This window comes from Carassius carassius, chromosome 16 (assembly GCF_963082965.1).
Source record: "Carassius carassius chromosome 16, fCarCar2.1, whole genome shotgun sequence".
Lineage (NCBI taxonomy): Eukaryota > Metazoa > Chordata > Actinopteri > Cypriniformes > Cyprinidae > Carassius > Carassius carassius.
In genome coordinates, this window is record NC_081770.1 from 3,831,764 (window position 1) to 3,855,168 (window position 23,405).

The 23,405-nt window shown below is 37.8% G+C and overlaps 2 protein-coding genes across 6 annotated transcripts; both read right to left on the reverse strand.

The window, feature by feature from the left end:
* Positions 1-842: 842 nt before the first annotated feature.
* gpr35.1 (G protein-coupled receptor 35, tandem duplicate 1) lies at positions 843-3,204 on the reverse strand. The gene is made up of 2 exons (XM_059568663.1): positions 2,909-3,204; positions 843-1,869 (listed from the first exon to the last, which is right to left on the reverse strand). Exon 2 carries the CDS (start codon positions 1,867-1,869, stop codon positions 910-912), a length of 960 nt encoding a protein of 319 aa, XP_059424646.1. The 5' UTR covers positions 2,909-3,204; the 3' UTR covers positions 843-909.
* Positions 3,205-4,462: 1,258 nt separating this feature from the next.
* si:zfos-943e10.1 (GRAM domain-containing protein 2B) lies at positions 4,463-22,189 on the reverse strand. Of its 5 annotated transcripts, none has more exons than XM_059568957.1 (13): positions 21,983-22,189; positions 11,967-12,116; positions 10,000-10,060; positions 9,848-9,920; positions 9,661-9,764; positions 9,466-9,564; positions 8,544-8,615; positions 8,394-8,462; positions 8,246-8,327; positions 8,107-8,169; positions 7,922-8,021; positions 6,476-6,583; positions 4,463-6,381 (listed from the first exon to the last, which is right to left on the reverse strand). In XM_059568957.1, exons 1-13 carry the CDS (start codon positions 22,072-22,074, stop codon positions 6,366-6,368), a joined length of 1,089 nt encoding a protein of 362 aa, XP_059424940.1. In that variant the 5' UTR covers positions 22,075-22,189; the 3' UTR covers positions 4,463-6,365. The 5 variants fall into 5 exon arrangements, with proteins under 5 accessions (XP_059424940.1, XP_059424941.1, XP_059424942.1 ...); XM_059568958.1 differs by having other exon boundaries at positions 8,246-8,324; positions 21,983-22,188; XM_059568959.1 differs by lacking the exon at positions 21,983-22,189 and adding an exon at positions 17,076-17,234.
* Positions 22,190-23,405: the final 1,216 nt, after the last annotated feature.

Sequence of the window (23,405 nt, forward strand, 5' to 3'; positions counted from 1 at the left end):
ACCTGTAAAAATGAAAATTTGTAAAATTCCTTAAAACGATTACGGTATATTGTACTGGACACGAAAATCGTGAGAGCAAAACACGTCACCGGTCAAAAGAAGAGGACATGTTCGGGAAAAACAGTATGTATGGTCACCCCATTTCAGCGAGTTAGATTGTTCGCTTAAACGATTCACTTTGATTCACCTTAAATTCCTCAATATAAAATTATCTGCGAATTCCCACTTGGGGAATACATAATTGTAAATGAAGCATTCACATTGAATTTTTTTAATCGAAATTTATTTGTATCAATTTGCTGCTGCGCATTGGATTGCATAGCAAACACAAGTGCCAATCTTTTCCACCAAACCAATAAACAATCGTTTGTGAATCAAATTAACGTTCGAAATCTGCGAGTCTGTTCGTTTTAAGTGATTCATTTTATTGGAACCGCACTCTCCACAAAGTGCCTGATGCATAGTTAAACAATATCTTCAGTAAAACACGATTCCTATAAATATGTTTTCAATGTTTTTGAGTTATGTAAAGTAGGTTTTTGTTGTATTAGGGCTCAAACATTTCAGCAATGTGCTCCAGTGAAATTCAAGGCGCACATCAATGCCCGTTGGAAAACAGCTTTGTTTTGGAAAACAGTAGTTAATCATTAGCAGGACCAGCCACCATGTCCACGAAAACAAATCCTACAAGGAGATCACAAGAGGACCAACGAACTCAAGACATCAGAGTAGAAATATAAACATTTATTAGTCTACTTATTGTACAGGTTTATAGTACAATCATAGTTAGCATTGTGGTTTTTTTTTAATAATGCAAAAGCCTTGTTTAATACTGTAAAATATTTTTGAGAACAGTGTATACAAAGTTCAAAAAGCAACCACATAATAAAAAAAACAGTCAAAACAAGTTTATGTAGGAGCAGTAACTGCATCCGAAACCGTGTTGTTATCACATTCACCTTTAGTATTGTTAGTGTCTTTCATGCAGCACATATTCCAAGATGTTTTGGTTGCGAAAAAATAGCAAAAGCAGTCCAAACCGCAGTTCATATTGGAGAGGAAAATAGCAATGTGCAGGAAGTTGTGCGCGACCAGTTTATAGTAACAGCTGTCATTATCTTCTAAGTTGTCATACTTGTTTTGCACGATGTATTTAACGATGTAACCCAAGTGTACGGGGAGAAAGCATACAACGAAAACAACTAAATTGGCCACGATGATAAACATGCACTGGATCTTCTCCGAACGTGTTCCGATGTCCAACTGTTTCCTTAAAGTGCAAACGACTGTAACAGAGCAGAACATCATGATGAGGAACGGCACCAGGAACCCGACGATGATCAACAACAATACGAAACGCAGCGACAATGCACTCTTGACCCTCTGGAAGCACATGGTCTTGTCGTTATCGGAGTCGGAAATGAAGTAAACCGGACTGATGGCGAGAATGGTGAACCATATGAGCGCACAAACCACCAGAGCCTTCCTGCAAGAGAAGATACTCCTGGCCTTCATGGGATACTTGATGGCCACGTACCGCACCACGCTTATGGCCGTGATCAGGAAGATACTCACATACATGTTGACGTAATAAACCCACAAAACAAAATTACACAGCCCCTTTAAATGCTTTTCCAATGGCCTGCTGTAGTAATGAATCTTAATGGGCATGGTCATCAACAGAGTACAGTCGGCGATGGCCATGTTGGTGATGTAGACGTTCATGTAGGTCCATTGGGCTCTGGGACGGCGGCAGAACATCACCAAGACGTAGATGTTCCCCAGGACCCCGAAAATGAAGGTGGGAATGGAAGTGGCTTTTTGTAGGTCCTCGACTATGGGGTTGATTTGGAGGGTGCAGTTGGACATCTTCATGAAATGAAAAAAGATTGGTTTTTCTCACTGATTTTGGTTTCACAAAGACTTAAGATTCTCGAGTAACACTGAGTTCAGAATAGAAGTCAGAATAGTGAGATACAAACTCCCTATTCTGAGGTTTTTCCTCACAACTGCAAGTTTATCTCGCAATTAAGATTTTCTTGCACTTCTGACTTTCGCCCACAATTGTGTTTATTTCTCACAACTATGATTTTCTTGCAAATCTCTCACAATTGCAAGTTTATATCTCGCAGTTATTTTTTTCCTCACAATTGCGAGATGTAAAGTCCTATTCTGAGGAAATTAAAATATTATTTTTCCAATTGAGAGCTTATATCCCACAATTCTTACTATTTTGACTTTTTTTCTCACAATTGCGAATTTATATCTTGAAACATCTTTTTTTCTCACAATTGCATGCTTATATCTTGCAATTCTGACTCTTTATTTTTGCAATTCAGATTTTTTTCTCATATTTTCATGTGCATACCTTGCAATTCTGACTTTCTCACAATTACACGTTTATATCTTGCAATTCTGACGTTTTTTTTTCACTCCATTGCAAATTGCAAGATATAAACCTGTAAAGTCCAATTCTGATTCAAATCAGAAGAGTTTATAGAGAGTTTATATTCTGCAATTCTGACTTCTCAGATTTGCACGTTTATTGTACAAAAGTCAGAACCGTTAACTCAGTAAAAAAAAGTCAGAATGACTTATGTGAAATGAAAAAGTAACTTTTTTTTTAATAGTTCACTAAAACGTTCTTTGGTGAGCCAAAAATGCCATCACTTCAAAGCATCCTTTGTATTCCAAGTCTTTGAAAAGTCATGCATCTGGCATGCATGTTTTTGCTCCATTTGTTGGCAGAGCAAAGCCAGAGCATGCAGTTTTTGAATTACATCAGCGCAGATAAATGATGTCGACGTTCTATTTTTAAATTCACTTTTCATTTAACCTTCTCACTTAACAAGCCTACAGCATATAAGAATAAGCAATGCGAATCTCCAACGACATACAAAACTCTTACCTTTTCTCCAGCACTAGAACGGTCTTTTCGTGAAGAAATCTAGAGAACTCTATTGATCTCGAGCACAGTAACTTTAAAGCTGTATTTACTCTACAGATGCCAAGTCCTAAATAACGGGTCATGCAGCGACTTGCTTTCTCAGACTCACTGAAGAGAGAAATATGACACGTTATTCAAGTTATTCCCTTAAGATGGCGATTAGATCAGCAGAGTGGGATTTTTCTGTCACGATGGGAATGAGACTCTCTTCGCGTGAACGCGCAGACAACACGTGGTTACGTGTTCTTGGTTTCCTCCAGGTCTCTTCTATTTGTGCACACCTTGCTCGGATGCCTTAAAAACCTACCAGATTAACGTCGTGCAAATCAGTTTTGAGCGTATTGAGACGTGACGGGCTCATAAAAATGAGAGATACTGACAGATTTGAACACATGCTAGGAACAAAATACATTTTCATGGAGTTGCATGTTTCTGTGCAATGCCACGGGATCAACATCAACCAAACTGACAGCGCGACCAAGTTAAAGTTGATTCCTGAACTCATGACTCGTATGAATCGGTTCTTTTTTGTGAATCCAAACAGAGCGACAGGTATAACATTTAAGATAATTCATAAATCTTACCCTTAAAATATAAGTCAGGCATTGAAGTGAATTGCGGTGTTTGTGATTCTTCTGAAAAAGACTTCATTAATTTGTTTTTAAAGCTTTTTTAGATTGTTTGACTACTCAAAAAAAGAATACAGGGGAATTGTGCATAATACATTTGTTTCCTGCTCGCTAAATTTCACATTCATTAGCAAAAGTTTGCTGGTTCTAAATTGATCCGACAAGTATCCAAAGTAAAGTTCTGTCAATCTTAAAACGATGTATTTCTGTATTCTTTGTGTCTTTGTAAGGAGTTCATTAATTTGTTTTCCTTTTGGTTGGTTTGTATGCGTCGAGTATGTCTATAATTGTAAAAAAAGAAAAGAGAAGCCAGTGAAAATTGATTCCTGAACTAATGACTCTTTTGAACCGGTTCTTTTAAAGTGAATCCAAACATATAGCGCTACCGTGAAGATTCGTTTCTGAACGAATGACTCTTTTGAACCGGTTCTTTTTAAGTGAATCCAAACATATAGCGCTACCGTGAAGATTCGTTTATGAACGAATGACTCTTTTGAACCGGTTCTTTTTAAGTGAATCCAAACATATAGCGCTACCGTGAAGATTCGTTTCTGAACGAATGACTCTTGTGAACCGGTTCTTTCAAGGGGTCCAAAACATGCGAGAAATTAACAACAGTCAACATTTAGAGACATAAAAATGTTAATATTGCATTATGCATATGCATTACACCCAATGCATTTTCACTTTCATTTCTAACTTTCACTGACTTGACTTTCCATATTTTAGAGTCGAGGGGGAAAAAAAGTGCCCATTTTATGCATTAATATGATTATGCCTGCCTGTAACAAAAGATGGACATCCTGAAAGTCACATAAACAAATTCTGTTAGTGATACATACAGATTGGGTTTACAGAGAGCCAAATAAACATCGGAAACGCTGCATTTCCTTAGCAGTTGATTTATTCAAACAATGCCAAAGCCAGTCTCACAGAGACCACTTTGAATTACACATTAGGCAATAAATATACCAAACAAGATGTTTACCAACATATTGATACAAAAACAACGACACCTCAATAGTGCAATATAAACCAATTATTAAAAGTTGGAATTCTTGCATTGTGGTTATTAGACAGTCGTTCAGGGGACTTTGAGGCCCGGCGACCGGATGAAATGTGCAAATCCATTTTAGCACGGATCAGTCACACAAGGGATCTCCATTTTAGGGAAAGCATGCATTCATTCGCACAAGATATTCCCAGGAAATCTGCAGTCCATCCATGTTTAATCCATCAGCATTTGCAGTTTAACTGAGGTGCAGCAATCCCATGATGCATTGCAAGTCAGTCCCAGCCCTGAGCGAGAGGTTCTTAGCACCATCCAATGCCCCAGACCCCCAATATAGCGCCCCCTTTAGGACTGGAGAGCGTCCCCACACTATAAAGTGCACTCGAACGGCTAAACGTCTCATCTCTTGAACATATTGCAACATATGAACACACACACACACACACACAAAATCATGCATTTTTTGGACCATGTTATTTTCGTCAAGTATCGCTATTCGTCTTGTTATGAGTCCTGAATGGAATCGCTCCATTTGGGTTTGCGCGAACATGCATGCTTGGCTTTAGCCACAAATCAGACATTTAACAATACCACATCCATCTTCTTGCACAATACAATCTTTTTTTTTTTTTTCATTTGGATTACGAAAAGACCAACATGTCGTCTACTTCGTCTCCTTTTTAGAGTATTAAAAGACAAGAAATATTACAATTATTTAAATACCTGATCTGAACATTTCTTCTGCATAGACTATACATACAGTAATACGAAGGGCTGGCTAGCTAGCTTAGCTCTTTTTTTTACCGTTAAACCAAAACCAGTAATATCGCAACCCCTTATACAACATCAATATTAGTCTCTCTTTTTTCGATGGTCGTAAATGATCAAATGAAGACGCTGCTATGAGTATGGGTTGGCTAGCTAGCTTAGCTCTTTTTTATCGTTAAAATGAAACCAGGAATATCACAAGCCCTTACACAACAAAAGAGGAAGAATGAAAACGAAAGAGGACCAAGATAAAGCAAGCCATCAAAAATAAGTTACTTGGGACAAAAGAAAATGGATGAAGGTTATTTGGGAAGTTTTTTGATGGTCAAACAAAGGTGCTGCAACAAGCAAGAGTTGGCTAGCTAGCTCTTTTTATCGTTGAACCCAAACCAGTAATATCGCAAAATCGTATTCTATATTTGCGACTATTTTTGGTGATAAAAGTGGTACAAAGGAGTAAGCGTTGTTTAGCTAGCTCAAGTTTTTTTAAATCATTAAACCGAAAACCAGTAATAGTGCAACCCTTGTACGGAAAAACGTAAAGAGAAAGGAGGAAACCGAAAGACTGATGAAAAAGACAGTCATCAAAATTACGGAAGTTAGGAAGAAAATAAAAAAGTTCTTCGCACTTTTTTTTTGGATTGTTGTAAAAGGTCAATGCAATGAGTAATAACTGACGAAATGCTTTCCCACAGAAGTAGTTAGTTTTTGTAGTCCTTTGTGAGTCCTCCGAGACAAACCGGTTGTCTTTGGTTGGTTCTGGGCGAGTTGCTGCAGAGCGAACATGAACCGAACGGCTGCGAGGGAAGACATGCCCGGGTTTAGTCAACACCAGCATCTCGTAAGCACTTGCCCTTTGGTGGTTTTCTTGGCACAGACACAGAAAAGGAAGTTCAGTTCGAGAGTTCTGGAGCTGGTGCATATGCAAATAAAGGTCCTTCCCAGCATTCCCTGCAGCGGCAGGGTTTCTTTTGGTGGTTCTTTCCAAAGCTCTGATGGATGAGATCTCTTACGTTTCTTTGTACCTGAATGGAAAAAATAATTAATATTACGTTACTTCCTGATGCTGCTTTGGGGTTCACACATGCACAAATCTTAATGTAACAAGACACCATTTACCCGCTTTGCAAGGTGAATTCGGGAAGCGCTCCGAGAGACGTCAGCTGCTCTTCTAAGGCCACGATACGAAGGCCGATATAGCCAGACGACAACAAAAGCAGAAACACCCTAAACAAGACAAAAACACGTCACTTTACACCTCAAAATGTTCTCAGCGTACAGTTAGTTTCAGGGCGTCTCATCACAACAATAGCATTCCCTTACAGCTGCAAGATGAGACTCGTTTGCCTGGCGATGACTTATATTTTGACAACTAGTCACGCTCAACTTAATCTAGCAACTGAGCTTATTATTGTCACTAATACTATGGATGAAGCAATACAGAGATTTAAGTTTGTACATGGCAGGATTGGTAATACTTGATTATTAATGCAGGAATATAACAGAAGTATATATTCGGCTTCTGTAAGAAACAAATCTAGGCAACCACTTATTTTTTTAAGAGTGCCACAGAATAAACGCGTTTTATTTACATTCAACACTAGCATTTCAGTCGTCCTGTAGTGTTTATGTTATCCGTTCGTGTGTTTAATCCAGCCTGTAGATTTCCTGGGAACTAGTGCTCTTGGGAACTAATTGTTTCTTGCAGCTCGAGGATTGTTTATGACACCGAGTCTGTGCCAATGTCATGGAGCATAATGTCAGCAGCGCTTGGCCGCCTCCTCCAAGAATCCTTTAAATACTGTCATGTGTCTTACTGAATCTTACTGTGGGAACCAAACCAAAAAACTGGTATTTTACTGGTATTGTACCCCACGAAAAGCCATTGAGCTAGTTTTGAGTAACAATCGGGCAGATTTTGTGTGTGAAAACCTGGCAACCCCGTTTGTCTTTCACACATCCAGTCTGGGTTTCTTCTTTAGTAACATTATATACAAGGTGTTGATTTCATCTCTAGCTCTTTGTATTCTCTTATGTAGACAACAGGTTCAGTAAAAGTATTAAGTAAGCTATTTTTCGGGTGTGGATGCTACTTGCAATCATCCTGATTATACTCATGTGTTTTTTTAAATACTTTTTCTAAAGTTTTGAACGTTGCCCCTAATTGCCATTTCTGGTCTCCCATCGGATTTATATATATATATATATATATATATATATATATATATATATATATATATATATATATATATATATTCACAAAGTACGTTAACGTTCTGGCCTTTGTCTCATTGAGATCTCGCAGACTAGTTTTTTTTCTACACTGGAAGTGTTTTAAATCTCCTCCCACTTTTTCATGGTTAGATGATTTACTGTCTTTTCTATTCACTGAAAACATTATGTTTGCTTTAAGAGATTCCACTGACAAATTCCTCTACCTGACACCATTTATCTTTATTTCTAATATTTATTTTTAATTGTTTCTGTTTTATTTAATGCTAGTAAATATCTACGGCGTAGTTATATATAAACTAGCCCATTCCAACTAAAAGTGTGAACACTCACAGGATTAAGTAGATGAGCAGCAGGGTGTTGAGGTTGCTGATTTCTCTTTGGATGAGGAGAGATCGCGCTCTGTCCGTCACGTTCCAGACCCACGAGCTTCCTGTGCAGAGAGGAAGCAGAAACATGGTTAGCCAATCAAACGCATCCTCACTCGGACTCATTCAGATGTGCAGTGTGTGTCGTACCGGTGTATTCCTCGCTCGAGCTCTCGTCTGGCGTCTGCGGCTGGCTTTTACTGGCAGTGTTTTCTGAAACACAGAAGCACACACGTCATCTTGTGTAAGTGCGGCAGCTGTGAGGTGTTTGAGAGCGGCGTGTACGCACCTGCAGCGAGTGGAGACGCAGACAGCTGGACGGGAGGACACAGCTCGTACGAGTCGTCCAGACTGGACTGGCTGGAGCTCTGCTGGGAGAGATGCAGGTTTAGTGTCAGCACGGATCGAGATCCAGACGAGCGCTGAGACTCACTTACCACCGGCTTGGCCTGATCGAAGCTGTTCTCGGCTGACGACAGGAGAGGGCTGCTGTTGGCACTGCCGTCCTGTCAGGAGCAGAGCGGCACGCGTCAGGAGCGAGTCAAACACATGAACACACAAGTCGAATCACACACACACACACTCACCAGCAGCTGAGGACAGACGGCTCGCAGCAGCTTATAACAGCCTTCTCTGTTCCTCAGAGACACGAACAAATACTGCAGAGGACAAACACATTCACAGACAACACTGAGGCTTCTCTTCAGTAAACGATATACTACACACACAAGGCCTTCTCAATGAAAATACACAAAATCAGATTTGAATACAAGCAAAACTCAAAATGAAAAAAAAAAAAAAAAAGTAAAAAAAAAAACCTCAAAATATAAATAAAATAATCACTCAAAATGTAAAAAAAAATGCACATTTCAATCTAAAACTTGTAATTTTTTTTTTAGGTTTTGTCCCTTATAAAAAAAAAACAATTAAATGTAACGTTCAAACTTTCACTTTGTTTTGTTTTTTGTGTGAGTTATTGCATTATTTTTTATAAAACAAATTTTATATTTATACATTTCGCAAAAATAATTACATTTTTTGCAATTATTAATCAAAATGTTTCATAAAACTATATATCATGATATGTGTGTAGACTGGTATGTTCCACTTTAAAAAAAAGTTTTTATTAATTAGCATTAATCAATGTGTATCAGAAAAAAAATTATTAATGACTAAAAATTACTGTAATACTTTAACAATTAGAATTGGTATGTTTCACAAATAAAATCTAAAATACATTTTTAGTAATTAATCAGTATGTCTTTAAAAAAAATCTGTCAATTGATACATTTTATTTATTAGCATTAATCAAAATGTATCAGTAAAATATTTTTTTTTAATCGGAATAAATCACTAAAAACATTTTTTCTCCAAATAATTAGCATTAAATCGGTATGTTTCACAAAAAAAAAAAAAAAAAAAAAAGTGTATTAATTGGCATTAATCAGCATAAAGTTTTTTTTTTTTCATTATTTTTCAGAGGACAATGTGCTCAATTGAGGCTCGGACCTTCTCTCCGTCTGTGGTCCGGACAGAGATGGCGTTTGGCACGAGCAGCGCTGTGTTCTGCTTCTTCAGGACGGTCACACTGGAGACGGGGACGATCAGCTGAAACACACACACACACACACACACACAGGGGTGTTATCCTGCGCTGAGAGGGCAGCTCTGAGCACACACACACACGAGCGAGCGGCTCCTCACCTTGGTGTCTTTGAGCAGCACAGAGGAGAAGAAGCACAGGCTGCTGTCGCTGATGTACAGACGGCCGTGGTAAGGCACTTCCTTCTGCAGCGCACAGATGTAAGCTGCACACACACACACACACGTGTGACGCCGCTGCTATCGAGTCTCACACTACACACACACACATCAATGTACAGGCTCTCACCGTGCAGCAGATCTTCAGTCTCCGGGATCTCTGGGAAGAGTTTGTGGAATGTTTTGTTGTGCTTCATAAAACTCTGAGAAGACAGACAATGAGCATTTAGAAACGTGTCATTCATGTTAGAGTTAGAGAAGAGGAATGAAAAGTCGTCTTACACTTCTTGAGTTGAGGCTGTCGCTTCTCTCTAAAGGACTGTCCACTTCCAGAGTGTGAGACCTGCCACCAAACATCCACATTTTAATACCAATAAAAAAGAAAACAAATGTTTTACTTTGTTTCTGGATTCTTTTAAAGATTTTAAAATGTATTTTAAAAGTAACTTAATTAAAAAATAGAATTTTTTCAAATAAATTCATGATGTATTTTGTAGAAATGTAATTTGTTTTGAAGTAAAACGAATACATTTTGTAATATATTTTCCTATAAAATGTATTAATTTCTCTCTTTACATAAAAAAACCCAGATACATTATTTTATATAAATATATGTATATTTAATTTGCTGTGGAGAAAATGTTTGTTTATTAGGGCTGGGACAACGCGTCGAGGTCATCGATGACGTCGACGCAAAATATGCGCATCGATTCGTCGACCTGTTTTTATTTCTCTAAAACACGTTTGCAAAACGTTTACCTTATGTGCGCTGAATATACGCGATGGCCGGATCAACATTCTGTCCAACGTTATATAACCAATCCAGGGGGTTTTCTGCATTGATCTTTTTTTTTGGCGGGTGTCAAAGCGTTATTTGATCGGTGAGTGACAGTGACAGAGCGCGTACGAGAGAGAGCCCCGGCTGCGCGCACACTCACAGTCTTCAAACAACACAAGCGCTTCTTGCTCTCTCTCTCGTGCATATTAATCAAAATCATTAAACGAGATAGAAAAAGGGCGAAACACCAAAGTTTCACTCACAGTCTTCAAACTACACGAGCGAGGAGCATTCAGAGATTTTTTTTTCTCCATGACAGGCTGCTGGCTCCCACTGTTAATTTTTATTTTTTGGAAAAGCACTCTCTGTATTAGCTTAAAGCCCTCAAGTTTACATTGGTTACTGTATTCTTTCAATTGCTCTAAACAAGTATTTTGGGTGAACTTTTTTATTGAATGCTAGACATCAAGTTGTTGTTATTTTCATCTGAAAGAAGAACTTTTTTCAGTAAGCTAGGCCCTATGTGTTCAGTAAGCTTGTTTCAGTAAGCTATGTGTTTTCAAGGCTTCAAGGTTTTATTGAATGCTGTCTCTGACTAAGAATACATTACTTTGCACTTGTATAGTCTTTTATTTTGTAATTTTAAGAGCAATAAACATATATTGCAATGTTAAGGAATTAATGTTTTTTTCATTCAGTTATGTTAATCAACATGTATAAATTGTTAGTAGTCAATTAATGGGGAGATAATCGAAATCGAATGGGCCTGGAAAAATTAATCGTTAGATTAATCGATGCATCGAAAAAATAATCGCTAGATTAATCGTTTAAAAAATAATCGTTTATCCCAGCCCTATTGTTTATATATTAGTAATCCTATATTTTAATACAAAACAATAATAATATAAACAATTTTTAAAAGAATATATTTATTCATAACTTAAAAATAATTACTTTAATAGTAAAAAATAAAATAAAAATAAAACCCAACAAAAAACTGATTTTAGATATCAATGATGACCTTTATAATCTATAAAGTATTTTTTTACTATATTTTAATGAATATTTAAAATACATTTTAGATAAAAAATTTTTTTACAAATAAATGTTTTATTTCATAAAATATTTATATTTTAATAAATATTTTAGTATTTAATTTACTGGATCTACTATTTTTAAAAACATACACTTTAAAACATTTAAAACACTTTATACAAAAAAAATAGACTAAATAAACCTTTACTTTAAATTTTTTCTTCTTGTTTAAATATTTGTATTCCTCTATATGAACACATCACAAATTTTAGCTATTGAAGCCTATTACAAAAACAGTATAAAACAAAAACAAAGTATTTTAAATTTACCCATTCATATCCAGTTTCCTAACAGTTAACAGTGTGGTATTGACCATTAGAGTAACGTATACTCTTAATTGTACTGGTTCAACACTACAGAGCGATGGCTCTCGTACCTGGGCGGGACCTGCCGGCTCAGGCTCTTGGTCTGCTGCTGAACTTCCAGCTGATTCTCCTCCAAACTCAATGCTTTCCTGCTCCCCAGCTTGCCTTTCGTCCTCCCCTTCTTGGCCTTGGCAGGAATCATCCCGGCGTCCACCGCATAGCTGCGAAAACATCCCCAAAACACTGTCAGCCTCATAACTGATGCTCACACCTCTCAACTTCACCCTTAAACAGCGGCTGGGTTTACAAGGCCATGCCAACGCTCATAAAACACGGACAGATGCCCAATACACCACACTTCGTTTCTTTAATAAGGTCAATAGCAGGAATAATGGCATCATATTAAGCAAACAGTGCAGCTTTACGAGTTTCTCTCGGTGCGATGATTCGAGTGTAATGGTTAACTCTATATTATACAACACACCAACGGCCCTTTACTCCAACCTCGATTACCCAACCACAGCTGTAAAAATTCATAAACACTACTGACTGAAAAACAACCTTCAAACGAAACCCTGCACCAATTTTAGCTTGTAAATTAAGAGTAAATTTCAAAAAGTTACACATCGAATGCAGCCTATTGAATGAAAACCTACTCCAAGGACATAAAAAGTGCGCTTCCACCATACCTGTAGATATCATTTCCATTCCTGCGAGATAATCGTAAACTGAATGATCGGTTCATCCTCAAAAGTGTACAGAATTGGCCTCAAGCCATAACACTGGAGTCGGACACTTGGCCAGAAGCAATAAGTACATTAAAATAAATCTAAGTCTAGTCATTCAACGAGTCTAAAAAACAGCTCTGGTCTACAGCCACGCTCCTGCTGCCTTCATCTGTATGCAAATGAGGGGTGGGGCTGTGGCTGAACCAATGGGAGGGGCTCCCTTCCACTGTATACAACAGAGTGGGCGGGGCTGAGGACAGAGTTCGTGTTCCAGTGGGAGCAGCTGCTTGTTCTATATGCAAATGTGAGTGGGCGGAGTCTCTGACCTCAGATGGTGTGACTGTGACTTGATGTAATGGAACACCTGCACGTCAAAACATGCTGAGAAACACAGCAGCTTATTAAAAGAAGTGAAAGCGAACAAGTTACAGTGAAATTACAGTACAGTGAAAAGAGTAAAGATTTATAGAAGCGAAAGTCAAATCGTTGGAATTCTTCACCTGAAAGGAACTCAAAGTAACCACAGTCTGCTTCCTCGTTCAGCTTCGAGGTTTGTGGGTAATCTGAGAGCCTTAAACGTCTGTTATGGTGGCTACATGCTAAGCTCAGCTACTGGAAAGCACGAGTCACCTTTCCCAGCAATCAGAGCAATTACATTTACGACTCAAGGACACAGGTGTGACTGGCTGAAATATAGGCTGAAAGACAGCATATGACATGCAATAAAAACACTCGTCATATGACCAGTGTGTATCACGCTTTCATGAATATGAATTACTTTCAAATTACTATAAATACCTTATATGTAATATTAGTTTTAGATAAAGTGTATAATTTATTATTTGTTTTACATATACAAACTCCAGATATACGTACAATATTACATATCATTATATTATAAATTATACTTCTTTAAATTTAGTTTTTTCTTTTAATTCCCTTTGGCAAAATTTATATTTTCAAACAATAATTTGTTTTAAATCTTTTTCCAAAAAAAAAAAAAAAAAAAAACATTTTTGGGTTGTATAAGAAAATACCAATATTTTAAATATTGATAAAGGCCAATAATATTTAAAATATTATAAAGAAATAAATTATTTGAATATTAATTTAATTTTAAAAAGCATGTTTATTCTTTATGAAAACAATATTAAAAGGCCAAATAAATACATTTTTAATACATGTACTTGCCACATATTTTAGACATTAGCAAAGTCTATAAAAAAATACTTACAATATCTAAATATTTATTTCAATTAACTAGGTTAAAAGACATGTCCTGTATGCCCGCTCAGTGTGTTTATTGCATGTCTTACACTAATAACTAGAGCTGAAACAACGAATCGATTTAATAGATAAAAATCGATTATTAAAATAGTTGTCAACTAATTAAGTCATCGATTCGTTGCTAAATAACTTTTATTTGCCGTAAGCGGCTCATTTCGTGCATATTTCAAATCTGCGGTGACCAAAGTGTGGCAGTAATGAGCCACCGGAGGTTTTACTCAGCCAGTACAACAGGAGAAGTAGCGAATAGCCAATAGCTGGCCTTGTTTTGTCACGTGCTTCCCGAGCAGCGTCTCTGCAGCCATAGACATCATATGATGTCTATGTCTGCAGCATTCAGCGTGATGTGGGAGTACTTTACATTGAGCCTTTAAAAAAAAGAAGAGTAACCTGTAAACTCTGCACTACTGCACTGTTTAAGGGGACGTTCACATATCGCGTCTTTTGCGCGCTCAAGTTCGTTATTTCCAACACCGCACCGAGTTAAAAACATTTAAACTTTTCAGAATGCCGCAACCGCACCGCGGGTCATGTGACAAGAACTAACCAATCAGCTTCATCCTTTCCCGTAACAACGTTAAAAGCTCAGTCAAGATGAAAGGAACAGCTGATCATAGCTGTATATGGATTTCCATTTTGAAATAAATTTAGTAGCAGAGCTACTGCAAGCGATTTATTTGAGCTGCAAATCCATTTATCCTTTGCTGAAATTTCCGCGTCTTCAAGGAGAGAGCACGTCATGGTTGCTTAGCAAAGGCAGACGCCTCAGGGGCGCTTCTGCGCGAGCGCTTTGGAAAGAAGGAGAAAGCGGTGCACCTAGCGTTTTCCACGCGTTTTTAGGCACGATATGTGAACGGCCCCTAAGACTTTTATTTGTGCAGATTCCCCAGTACAATGTTGTTTGCAAATGTTTAGTCGTAAAAGCTGATAACATTGCTTTTTAACAGTTAACATTTAAAGCTTTACAAACATGTTCTGTGATCAGTTTGTCGTTTACCAGTTCAAAATTCAGTCGTGCAGCCTAATTATGACTGAATGAGAGAGGTAAATGTAGATATTTGAAATGCACTTATTTTCTAAGTATTCACTGCTCTTTTTCACACAGCAGGTTTTTTGTGTGTGTCCTATTTTTTTTCTGGACAACCTTCTGATGGATTTTACTTTAAATTGTGAGTTCCATTCAGGTTTCATGCCATTGGCACTTTTTTTGAAGGATTGTTTACAATTTCACAGCAAAAGCTATAAAGCTGTTTCCCAGTAAATAATAAAATACAATGCACTGCAATTTTATTCTGTTTTATCCTTATTCTTCGTGAAAATATGTTCTGAAAGATTCCTTAAGCTTTGTTCAGGATGTTAAACTACTTTAGGAGCTCTAAGGACTGCCATGGTGAAAACATTATTTGAAATCTCCTTGTGAAATTTGCTAGAGTATGGGTCAGTGTTCTGATTGCAGAAGAGTTCGACAAAGGATTACTAACACAATAAAACAACTCCAGGTATATTTTTGATGAGGATATGACAGTGCAAAATGGTTACAATCTCTTAAATCTATGCTGAATGATAAAGACCATTTATTAATAATTTACTTGGGGAAAAAATGGAAAAAACTAAAATATAAGTACATAAACCGATTAATCGTAAAAATAATCGACAGATTACTCGATTATCAAAATAATCGTTAGTTGCAGCCCTACTAATAACGTCCAGCTACGATGGGCGTAACGATCACGAATGACTCAAATGTCACAGAAACATTCTGAGCTCATCTGCGGGGGAAGAGATGCTTTTACAGCATGCAAGAATACAAAAACCATTGCGACACAAGGACCTGGCAGCCACTGAAATAACATCTACAATTAGATGTTTAAGAGCTCAGCCAGCTTTTGTGAGGTTGGTTCGGTCTTCAAACTTTTGCATAAGGAAGCAAATCCATTTATGTGATATGCAAACACATTCAAATCAGATCCTTCAGATCTTTGGCACCCAATAAATGCTGATTAACGCTAAAAGAGACTTCCAAGATGTCTCATGTTGCTATAAGAAGCAGGAATGCCAGGAAATAAAGCAATCAATCTGTTCTTAATGTGATTTGCATACAATGACAAGATGGGGAAAGGTTTTTTCTGACCTTCATGAAAACATGCTACATATTCAGAATTTAATTGCGTAAGTAAACAATTAAAAATAACTTAGTTCATGTGAAACCAATGAGACTTGAACTGCTTTGGATGGATGAATTAATAAACATTACTCCATTTACTTTTCCATTCAGCCTAAAACAAGCCACACGAGACATTAAAACACTTAATATTGTAGAGCTATTTTAATACCCCTCAGATCTCATCCACACCGGCTTCACCTTTAACCACATCAATAAACCACAGCTCACACTCTCACGCTAGCAGCCAAACTACCCATCACACCAGCTGAAAGTCCTGTTTCTCGTGTCTGAGCTTGTGTATTCAAGCTAATCGCAGGATTCAGGAATCTGCCGCCAAGCTGTGGGCGTTTATAGGAAACGCAATCCAGCAAAGCCATTTGGAAAAGTCACCTGTAAACGAAAGTGCTTGCCTTAAATAAATAAAACGCACTGTTCAAACACTTTAATTCAATGCATTAGGATTTAAACAGTGTGTCAATCCGGTTTCGTAATGTTAGAACAATAAAAAAGGATCCTGAGATCCTGTTCAACAGTCTTGATCAAACCTCGCGATTTCCATTTACCCTAAAGACGCGCAGTGATTTAGAACGAAGACACCAAGCATCGAACATCCCCTGCAGAATCATCTGATGATAAAACAAAGCTCGCAAAGACACCACACAGCACAAAAGAAAGCAGATAAGCATCAAATGGTGACATGAGACGCTCCAGAAACACGCCAAACAAGGAAATGTGTCGAAGTTCAAGGCCCGTTCTCAGCGATAAACTTATCGCGCATGCCCTTGTGCTGGGAACTAAAGCTCAGTCTTCGCAAGTGAATAAACACATTTGATTAATTTGCATGAACAAAAACAAAACCAGTCAATGTTTTGCTCTTTAAAGCTGTTTGAATTCAATCTGCTAGCTATGAAAACAACCCCACCGAGCTAGCGGCCCAACAACACAATCGCAGCTGCTCACCTTCGTATATCAGAGCTAAAACGGTCGGAAACGTCTCTTACCTTCCCAAATCCTCACATGTGGCTGTATCCACATGGTTTAGGTCCTTCTCGCCATCCATCGACACGTCTTCTCAGAGCTAGCAACGGCTTAAACACTTCTGACCAGCTGAACTAGAGAACTGAGCAATGGGGTCTAAAGGTTAGCTTTACAGCTGCTCTGTTATGGAGAAAGTGAGATAGTGAGGCACAGAGAAGCCAAAGTGGGAGTCGAGGGAGGGATAAAGGATCCTCCACCGGCCCACTCCACTCACCTCCAACCGTGCCAGCTGGAGGAATCAACAATGCCCCATTTGGATGCCATTGAAGAAATGCAAACGACAGAAGACAAGACCCAAGATGTGCAAACAAAGGCCTCGCCAGTGGGCCACCTACTGTCTTTGTGGTGGGGTAGAGTGTTAACAAACACATGGGAAAACGGGAGAAAAACCACCTACAAGACCAGGACTTTTCTGCAAGGATCTGATTTGGCTTTAAGTATATCGTGAAGTTTCTGCGTGAACTGGAAAGTGCTTTCCAACAGCTTTGAGAGTGCCAAAAAATGGTTTGTTTGAAGTTAGATAAATACTACTAGAATTTAGACTCTTTTGATCAATTACAAACCCAAACACAAGACAATGTAAATACATGAAAAAATATCAATTTAAACTCAGTTTAAGCCTGTAAAAACACTAAATTCTGACGTTGAAAGCATAAAAAATGGTTAGATTGAGGTTAAATGCTATTATAATTTAAAAAAGTTTTTTTTTTTTTTTAATCGATTACAAATGCAGACAACAGATTCAAAACAAATACACAGACAAACTGGCCAAAATCCAGTATAATCTTGTAAAAACGCTAAAATCTGACTTTGAAAGTGCCCAATAATGGTTACTTTTACATCAAATAAAGAAATACTATTATTATTTACATACATTTTAATTCAATACAAATCTAAACACAATAAATGCAAAAAACAAAACAAAACAAAAACAATGGAAAACTGACCAAAATCCATTTCAAGCAAGTAAACTCTAAATTCTGACTCTGAAAGTGCCAAAAGAATGGTTACTTTTGGTTATGGTAACTAATACACAGAAAAACAAATCAAAATCAAGCTTATGCATGAAAAAAAAAAATTCTGACTTTCATTGGGTGAAAGTCAAAAAGATTACATTCTGATAATATTTGTTCATTTCACTTCTAAATCCAAACACAAATGAAAAATGAACATGACCAACTTACTTATACCCAGTTTATGTTTGAAAAGACAATGAAACACTAAAAATTACCCAGCACTACAAAAATTAATCAGTAATCAAGATCTCTGCATCTATTAATATCTAATAAGTTAAAATTTTCATCAAAACAGCTAAAACAATTTTTAATAAATTCAAACCGGTGTTATTTTCGTATCATTGAATTATTATTGTGTGGAATTAGCTTTTCACCAATTTGATTTTTTATTTTAATTTTACTTTTCTCTTTTTAATATCTATGGATTGTACTAATTTTTTCACTTTTAGTTTTAGTTATTTTAGGAAATTAAGTTAAACTACATGAGAAATCATGTAGCTGATTTTTTATTTTTTGCAGTTAACATTTACTTAGATTGCCGGTAACAAAAATTAATCAGACTTGCTTTACACAGTATATTGTTATTGCAATTATAAAAATTTTAAGAGACCTGTGACCACCTTAAGACGTGGGCAACACCAAGTTCAAGGTCAATTACCACTGAACCGTTTCTCCATCCGAACCCTGACCTCCTTGTGCCATTATAAATCGGGATGATTCATCCCTGGCCTAATGCACACTGCACATACACAAGCATTCAAGGCTGATGTCTGACAATGGAAATGCATTAGCTCATATACGTCCAGACCTGCAGTGTGAATCAGCCAAGACAGCTAAAAGATCCTTGTCCAGGCCTGAAAACATGCAGTTTATTTTTCAGGGCATTCTGTACTTCTGTTTAGAAACAAGACGCCATGTTCTAACAGAGAAGATTAAGTGTGGGTTTACTTGGTTTCATGAAGCAGACTAGCATAACATGATATGTAGAATATCAGGTCAGTTTTCATTACATAAGCATAATATTTCCACGCTCTGTAAAACACAAGGGTACTAGATCACCACTGGTTGATGGATGGGAGGAACTGTCGGCTGGAACGCATTCCAAGATCACTGCCAAGAAGCTGGCATGTAAATCAGAGATCAACAGGTTGAAATTTGCCAACGTTGCACACCAGGAAATCAAAGATCATTTTCAAGAAAGCCTCCGTAAGAGTTCACCAGCTGAGTAAGTCATGTATTTCCCAAATTGCTAAATGAATAGACTTGAGCAGAAGCACTCAAACCACACATAGAGAACAGGTCATTCATCAAACTGTGATAAATAAGCTGAGTGGGTGTTTGCTGAAAAAAGAAGGGAAATGAAAGTGATGTTAACCACATGAAAACTTGATCTTGAGCTATACCATTTAAATCAACAACAAACCACACCAAGTTGTCCTAGATCTCAAAAAAACAAAAACAAATCTAACTATAAAACTACATGAAGTCCAAAGTTCAAATCCATCTCTAAAAATATACCAAAACCTGGTCTGAAGACTTCAGGAGTTGCAAAAGAAACTAATCCAAAAACAAAGGTCAAACTCTTAAAACTTGGTGCAGCCATGAAGACAGAGTTAACGTCCACAAAGAAAGGTGTAGGACAAGGATTAGGCCTTGACATCTATCGAGCCATGATGTTAGTTCAAGAGCCAACACCAATCCATGTGGGCAAACAACAGCTTGCCACTTGTGGACTGGGGCCAACCCAATAACACAGAGGACATTTGTGCAAATCATGTGGCTTGAATGCATCAGTGTCACTTCTTCAGTCTAAACAGAAAGAGGTCTTTCTTTCCATGGACTAATAGAGTCCAAAAGTGGAAATTCCAACCAGGAATCAGATGAAACTGACATTATCTTCTTCGTTTGGCGCAGTTCTGATAGCTTAGGGGAATTTTGCTTTGGGGAAGTACATCAAGCAAGTATTGTTTTCAGTAAAGGTGCTGAAGAATGAGGGCACCAATATGTCATGGGTTCCTCAACCTGGATTTCACCAAATCAGCGTGAAATGCGGGGGACTGGAACGCTGAGACCCTTGCAGGCAACGGGTTCACAAAGATCTAAGATTGCTGATGGGAACTGATGTACTAAGAGGAAGAAAGACTTTAATCTGATAAATCTGAAAACCACATTCAAATTTACAAGGAGTGGTCCAAATGTACTCAAAATGGGAAATGACCTTCTAAACAACCTCGACTCTATCCAAACAACTTTCCATTTAAGTAGTAGCACCGCTCTAAAGCAGTTGTGCAAGACCTCAAGCATAATTTGTGTCCTTTACCGGATATCCATGGGAATGATAAGTGGTCAGGGCCCATAGTTTTCTTTACAAGGCTCGGAGAAGCGAATTCAATTCCACTGGGAAACAAAATTAGCCTAGACAGCTTGACCTAGCACACCACCTGGAACAAGCTTTTGGGATAAAAATAGATGCGGATAGATAACATGACCCATGTGTGCTGGAATACCAATACAACAGAGGGTCTATGAGATCATCTGTTTATCTGGAGAAATGCTTGACCATCTAAAGCACTTACTGGGCATTGTGATGTAACGTCGACACTTTCAAACTCGTAATCTAATTATGACACATCCCAGCTCCAAATTATGTTTAGGACCTTCACTGAAGACAAATCAATCTGGCCAAGAAAAGGTTCATTTGCATTTAAACTGCTCAAGTGAATGGAAATCTTGTACCTTGATGAAAGTTAGGAATCTGACGCATAACGGCGATGTGGATTGGTTTGTTTGTGTCACAACTGCAGATGAGGGCCGCACCATTCATGCTCCATGGGCATGAGAACAGCTGGTATATTAATGGGCATTTTCCATCAAATGGTTGAATGTAAATTAATGCAAGTCACAAGTAACCCGCTCACTGGATGCGAGTCAGGGAAATCAGCTCTAGTCTAAAACTAGCCCAGTAATTCCTTTACAATAGCATGAGTGATGTGATCCAGCTACAATACAGCCTTAATGACTTTAATAATAACAACACACAGAGCTTATATTACATTACACCGCAGGGCTGCTTTCAGGAGTTTGGAGGTTTTTAAGGTGACTTGCAATGTAAACAACAAAAAGAGAACGGTCAGATATGCATCATGCCATAGATTAACATACATATACAATATTATATATGCACCATGGTAATACCATAGGCATGGCATGCCCAAACACACACTGGTACTAGCAAATAAAAACAATATTACTATTATATACATGAAAACATGGTACAGCAATGGAAGATTGCATTTTACCACATTATTTTACTCTAAGAGTATTATCTTGTCAGACAATACCATGGTATTTTAACATGTACCATAGTAATTTATGCTAATCCAATGCTCTATCATGGTACCCATCCAAAAACACAGTGGTGTTAATTCAATGGTATTTTTTAAAATAAATAAACTGTACCACAGTAACAAAGAAGCGGTAAAAAAACATTAATAATTGGAATCATTTTATGATGTGTAAAAAACTGCGTGTAATAAAGCAATTTGTTTACTATAAAGACATATGAAGTCGTAAATAAATGATCTCTAATCTATTTGAATAAGATAAATCAATCAACAGGAAGCAATAATGTCATCACACGCGTGCACGCGCACGCATAGTAGGGTGGATTATAACTATAAAACTCCACCAATCTGACCTATATTCCACTATATTTCACAGCTCATCACAAACACTTATCAAAACCAACACACTAGCACCTTGTAATTATAATATGAACACAGCATTAACATATGTAAATGAGCTGCGTATGTGACGATCGGATGTCGACAGCTGATAGCGGTTATTCTTCTCACCTCTCCTTCATCAAATGCTTGATTCGCGATATGGCGCTCTCGTCGATCTTTCTCAGGAAGGTTTTCAGTCTCTCCCTCTTGTTTTCCAGCATTCTTCCTCAACGCAGATCGACGCACGCCGACAAACAGACGCCGTTTAACAAGGATGCGGTGATCCGGTTCCTCTTCGGCGTCTCATGAGCACGGCGTGATTAACGGAATGAGACAAGATCGGACCAAGCGCTGGTGACCAATCAGCGCGCATCTGATCAGGCGCAGTGTCCAATCGCGGCGCGGCAGGCGCGCTCGGACTCCGCCCATGCCCTTCTATGGGCAGGACGCGTGTCTGCATGCAACGTGGTGGTAGGCAGAGGAAGTCAGGGTGGAGAACTAGTGTAAAGGGCTGATTATACTCTGGGCGTTTGTGTTACAGACAGACCTTGTGTTTTCAACTCTGTTATCGCATGTTTTGATACGATCATGAGTTTGAACACGTTATGCGTGTCTAAATGTTCATTAGTGGTGGATCTGTGTGGAATAACTTACTATTATTATTACTGTCAAATATCTATGTTCAATTGATGCATAAATTAAACAGTTTGCATGCAATTTCATGATCAGACTCGTGCACTGCTGCACAAAATCCCATTTTAACACAGCTTCTCTCAGATCGTCTCATAGCTCTTGCACACATGACCACATTATCATGACCCGCTTACGCCCTTTTATGCATAAAACATTGTGTGTGTGTGCAGTCAGTGTTTGGAGGAAGGAGTTGACACAGCAGCTCGTGTTACACTCACTATCCGAACAGTGGAGCCACTGTACCAACTGAACAGGACAGATATCAGATCCACAGCCAGTTCTTCATATCTGACCTCTGAATGATCCTCATGAAGTCTTGTGTAATTTCATGAGCACAGTTTGTTCAGAAGAAATCTGAGGTTGGAAATGTGCGCTGTGGTTGATTTGTTGCTTGCAACATTGCTTCTGGTGAAAAGGAAGTGGCAAATACAGTATCTTACAACAAACACTACATTTTTATACAATAACATGCAATGCAAGCCTTCTCAAATAGCATTAATGCTTACTCTAAACTATTCTTTAGCAGCAAGCACTAATTCATCCAAAAATGAAAGTTTGATTAAAAAAACAAAAATCCTCACCTTCAGGCCATCTGAGAGGTGAAGAGTTTGTTTCTTCATCAGATTTGGAAAAATGTAGCATTCCATCATTAGCTCACCAATGGATGTGAATGGGTGCCGTCGGAATGAAAGTCCAAATAGATGATAAAGACATCACAATAATCCACAAGTAATCCATATAATCTTGTAATCCAATAAGTAATCTGATAAATCCGGTGAAGCCTAAGCAAAACTGCATTTGTGAGAAATAAATCCATTGTTAACCTGTTTTTAACTAAAATACACATCCACAATCCATA

Coding starts and splice junctions, on each gene's coding strand:
- si:zfos-943e10.1 (XM_059568957.1), bottom strand. CDS start 22,074: ATGCTGGAAAACAAGAGGGAGAGACTGAAAACCTTCCTGAGAAAGATC. Junction 8,170..8,245: donor TGCGTCTCCACTCGCTGCAG/GTGCGTACACGC, acceptor TCTGTGTTTCAG/AAAACACTGCCAGTAAAAGC. Junction 6,584..7,921: donor CTGCTCATCTACTTAATCCT/GTGAGTGTTCAC, acceptor TGTCTTGTTTAG/GGTGTTTCTGCTTTTGTTGT.
- gpr35.1 (XM_059568663.1), bottom strand. CDS start 1,869: ATGTCCAACTGCACCCTCCAAATCAACCCCATAGTCGAGGACCTACAA.